This window comes from Manduca sexta, chromosome 28, assembly GCF_014839805.1.
Source record: "Manduca sexta isolate Smith_Timp_Sample1 chromosome 28, JHU_Msex_v1.0, whole genome shotgun sequence".
Taxonomy (NCBI): Eukaryota; Metazoa; Arthropoda; class Insecta; order Lepidoptera; family Sphingidae; genus Manduca; species Manduca sexta.
In genome coordinates, this window is record NC_051142.1 from 12,101,979 (window position 1) to 12,106,779 (window position 4,801).

Below are 4,801 nucleotides of genomic sequence, written 5' to 3' on the forward strand. Positions count from 1 at the left end.
TACTGCGTTTACTACGCTACGCCACTGTTTGCGTACCCACCGAATATCTAACAGAATATATTTTATTTTAACAATTAAAATTGGGCCTTTTCATTAATTCAAATAATTACAATATTCTTCAATTACATACATATTCTATATTTATAAAAAAAGGTACAAAACAAAAATTATAAGTTGTATTTATTTTGTTGCCATACATTTATATTAAAAAAATATATCAATATCAATGGCTGTATAGTTTTATGTCCATTGACCAAAGTAATGTTTTGACTTTATGAGTTTTGACATTACCTTGAAGAGGTTATAAAATACATAAACAAAATATAAATGCATACGAAGATCGTTTTCATATTTCCTCTTACAGTATAATAACGTTTTATTTATAAAAAAAAAGACAATGACTAGTAAACCTAACTCTAAAAGAACGATATATGTGGGTGGTTTAGCCGAGGAAGTTGATGAAAAAGTTTTAAATGCAGCATTTGTACCATTCGGCGATTTGGTGGATGTACAAATACCTTTGGATTATGAAACAGAAAAGCACCGGGGTTTCGCTTTTATTGAATTTGAGAACGCCGAAGATGCCGCTGCTGCTATTGACAATATGGTAAGTAATAATGAAAGTAATTTTATGTTTGGTTAGTTTTTATCTGGTCTTAGAATAATGCAGCATTTGGTTTAGTTTTAATGTACATAAAATGTAAGTAGCAACTGCCTTTAACATTACAATGTAATATATTGGTCACCAGTCATTTCATACCTATACCTACCTACCTATTTTTAATACAACTATGACACCTAACACAGGGATATTATGTATTTAAATATAGGGAAATAATAAATTCCAACTCCTTAAACAATTAGTGCATACTACAGTGCTTATACAACCAAAAATTGGTGCATCAACTTAAAGTGAGGTTATTATTTTGGATCCTAATAAATCAATTATAAAATTTATAATTCCAGAATGACTCCGAGCTGTTTGGTCGTACAATACGAGTGAACATCGCAGCGCCTCAACGGATTAAGGAAGGTTCAACTCGCCCCGTCTGGTCTGATGACAGCTGGCTTCAGAAACATGCCGGAGAGACATTGAAACTGGATAAAGATGCTGCTGATGACGCTGACATGGAGAAAACGGAAGCTGGTTCAAATGTAAGTAACCATGTAGTGTGGCTCAAGTATCAGGTATAAAAAATGCCTTCCCTGTATAGTAAGCGATTTTGAAATATCGTTAAATATTTGTGATGTAATGGTTGTAAATTTACTATATTGTACTTTGCATTGATATGCTTGTTAATAAGAGAGTACATTATACCTGATTGTTTTGATTATTTTATATCCTGTAGGCAGACTTGTAATTGGGCGGAACTGCACACAGACATATCTCTACTATCATATGAAGCTGAAGAGTTTGTTTCAATGTGCTAATATCAGGAACTAATAAAATGTTTTATTTTTTTCACTATTAGGAAGTTACATTATTCCTGAGTGTTATAGTTTTATAAGCAAAATATAAAGCAGATTTTTATCAAACATTTTTCACACAGGCAGACCTATGAGCAATATAATATAAAGAAATTAAATTAAGTATCTTGTGAAATATGACATCTATAAGCTTCTCAATATAATATTATCTGTAGTGTATTTGTAACATTTGTCTAGTCTCACAAAATATTATTAAGTTTATGTAGATGTTTGGATGTTTATGACAAGTAAACTGTTTCATGAATTTGTATGAATCAGGTCTCATAGGTAGGCCATGCCTAGATTGAAATATAGGCAAATTAATCCCAGAAACTGTATGGCGACAATCAATTCCAGGAAAAGGCTTAATTAATTTATTGGTCAAGAGAAATGTAATTTATAAGTAAATCATCATTTCTAGGGAATCCCAGCAAAACCAGCAGAGAAGCGGAATCCACAAGTGTACTTTGATGTAACAGTAAACAGGCAAGAGATTGGCCGTATAATAATGATGCTGAGAGCAGATATAGTGCCCAGGACTGCGGAGAACTTTAGGGCCTTGTGTACACATGAAAAGGGCTTTGGGTACCAGGGCAGCAGTTTTCACAGGATTATACCAGAATTTGTATCCTTTTATATGCAAACAAAACTGTTGTTCATACCTTATCATATTCTCTGTATTGAAATATATACTGCAGTGGCAAAGGGTCCACATAACTCGATTCCTGCTTTACTTTATGGAGAATCTAATTACCATTAAAACAATTTGCAGACTGCATTCATGCAAATTAGTACATTGTGGGGTCCCCTTCGGTAAATTTCACCCTTCGCCACTGATAAACAGAAGGTGTGGAAAAAATGGGTAGGCTTTCTAGTTTACAGTAAATGAGTAAATCACTTGATGTTATGGTCTACTCTGTCTATGAACACCCACAATTCCAGAAGATGTATTAATTGAGGTATTGAGGAAAGCTAATAGAGATTATTCTTATATTGATTTAGTGCTAGTTGGTGCTATAGTAATTGAGCCAGCTCATTTAAGCTGTAAAAATGCCAGACCTGTCATTTGAAGCCATAACTCCTTGGTCATGCATTCTAAGGACTTCAAATTAATTAACATTAATTACCGGTTTTAAAGACAGTATAAAATGTTTTATGTTATCAAGCTCATATTGAATGACCTTTATTAGCATGGCATGGAGTATTTTGTTATTTCGAAATAGTTCTAGTATATCTATTTATAAAAAGACCTATTTGAGCCTGTAAGATATCCTTATCAATCTCCAGATGTGTCAAGGTGGAGATTTTACAAATCATAATGGAACAGGTGGCAAATCTATATATGGGAATAAATTTGAAGATGAAAACTTCACACTAAAACACACAGGGCCTGGCATTTTGAGTATGGCTAACTCTGGCCCCAATACAAATGGATCACAATTCTTTCTTTGCACAGCCAAGTAAGTGAATTATTGCTTCCTGTGTAGTTTTAATGGGATTTGAAGTTTCCTTTTACAGCAAAAAATATATATCATTTTTTGGAGTTACAAACTAATTTTATGCTGAATTATTTATTGTCAAGGAATGTAATTCTGGGGGTACTGTGGACATCTGCTATGTTGAGGTCTCGGGTTTGATCCCTGGTAGGACTTACTATTATGTGTATTGTTGCTCATTGGTTGCTCTTTAGTGTACAATGTAGAGCATTTCTGTGTGTGAATTCTGAGTGTATTTATAATATTAAAATGTTTTAATTCCAGGACAGAATGGTTGGACGGGAAACACGTGGTGTTTGGTCATGTTATAGCAGGCATGGATGTAGTGAAGAAGATGGAGCGGTTTGGAAGCAAAGGCGGGTCTGTTTCAGCCAAAGTGGTTATAAGCAACTGTGGAGAATTACAATGATTTAGATTTATCTGACGTTTGATTTTTTTCCCAACATTGCTTATGTTTATTAGCCTGACAAAGGTATGTTTATACAAATTCACTGGATTTTAGGGTGTGTAGTATGTGTGGGGTGCATTTTAGGCGCTCGCAACCCTTACAAATTAAGTTACCTTGGTGAGGGCAACCCACTAACGGGTTTCGAACCTCGGCTCAGATGGCCAGTGGGAGTGGATGGAGACATTAATGATTATGGGGTTTGATTATGTAGCTCCTTTATTCCTTTCAGGAATTAAGTGTTTAGACTTGAAAAATCCTTGTAGCTAGTGTATTTACTGATAATTATAATTCTTACGCCCCATTTAGACGGAACAATTATTGCTTACAATGGTACCCTGTCTGAACTTGTGCTTGCCAGTGTTGACGTATGCGAGTCTTTAGAAATACACAAAAATCTATTATAGCTATTAAATTTAGCTTACTTTGAAGAGAGCAAATTGCTCGTCTCATCTCGTCTATAAATAGGAACAATCGTATTTAGCTAGACAATGTTTCCAGATAGTATTGTATTTTGTATATTCATACTTTTGAGACTAGATGGCGCTGTTAGCATTTTGAATTGCTGCAAGACTGCCTTAGTGGCGTAGTTGTATTCCGGTACAACTGTTGTGCTGAGGTTTCGGGTTCGGTCCCAGGGTGTGTAAGGTGCTATTGGGTTTTTCTACTCAGTATCAGCCCGGAGTCGGGAATTTGTGTCCGATATGGTGATAGGCTTGCACCCTTGCGCCTTGCGTGCCTCTCTGCTTTTGGGATAAAAGGGATGAGTGTATGTAGCTATACCAGTGATAAAGAACTCTATAGAACCTAAAACATTGGGTTTATTGATGTGCTATATTTTAAAACCCAGTGCGAAAGAGCTTTATTTGTTCATTCGATTATAATTGACTGCCGTGGTGGTGTAGTTGTTTTCGGTGTGCGCGGCACGATCATTGTTCTATGGTGCCGGGTTCGAATCCCGGGTTGGAAAAAGTGATATAAGGTTTTACTGTTCAGTATTTTTTCATGTAATTAAATCTTACGTCATTTTTAGGAGCTCCCTGCTGCATTTGCGAGGCCCGACCTCCAATAGGTACTATTTTTTATGGATAGCACGGAAGCTCACCAGTAGCTACAAAAAAGGATAGGTACCTTTATCATAGCATATAATACATAATATTGATTACCTCTAAAATAATATTTCGATTAAAATACATATACACGTAGTTATTGCTACTGAGACTTACAGATTTTATACAAAGAACAAGAATTTATTCAAGGGAAACTTCGAACGCTTACAATATTTTCTTTTATTCTTTGAACTCTAGTTCACTTCTCTAATGATATTCACTAATTTACATATTTTTTATTATTTCTATCAAATATAAATTAAAGATAGGGATTGCTTTTCGTA

The 4,801-nt window shown here is 34.8% G+C and overlaps 1 protein-coding gene across 1 annotated transcript; it reads left to right on the forward strand.

Moving 5' to 3' along the window:
* The first annotated feature begins 272 nt into the window (after positions 1-272).
* On the forward strand, positions 273-3,382 carry LOC115442127 (peptidyl-prolyl cis-trans isomerase A1). The gene is made up of 5 exons (XM_030167103.2): positions 273-607; positions 967-1,155; positions 1,889-2,092; positions 2,755-2,927; positions 3,228-3,382. The coding sequence occupies exons 1-5, from the start codon at positions 398-400 to the stop codon at positions 3,370-3,372; spliced, it is 921 nt and encodes a 306-aa protein (XP_030022963.2). The 5' UTR covers positions 273-397; the 3' UTR covers positions 3,373-3,382.
* Positions 3,383-4,801: the final 1,419 nt, after the last annotated feature.

What these genes read in the sequence shown, in the direction of transcription:
- LOC115442127 (XM_030167103.2), top strand. Translation starts at nt 398, where the DNA reads ATGACTAGTAAACCTAACTCTAAAAGAACGATATATGTGGGTGGTTTA. An exon ending in CTGCTGCTATTGACAATATG is followed by an intron (nt 608 to 966) that starts GTAAGTAATAAT and finishes TTATAATTCCAG; the next exon opens with AATGACTCCGAGCTGTTTGG. An exon ending in AAACGGAAGCTGGTTCAAAT is followed by an intron (nt 1,156 to 1,888) that starts GTAAGTAACCAT and finishes CATCATTTCTAG; the next exon opens with GGAATCCCAGCAAAACCAGC.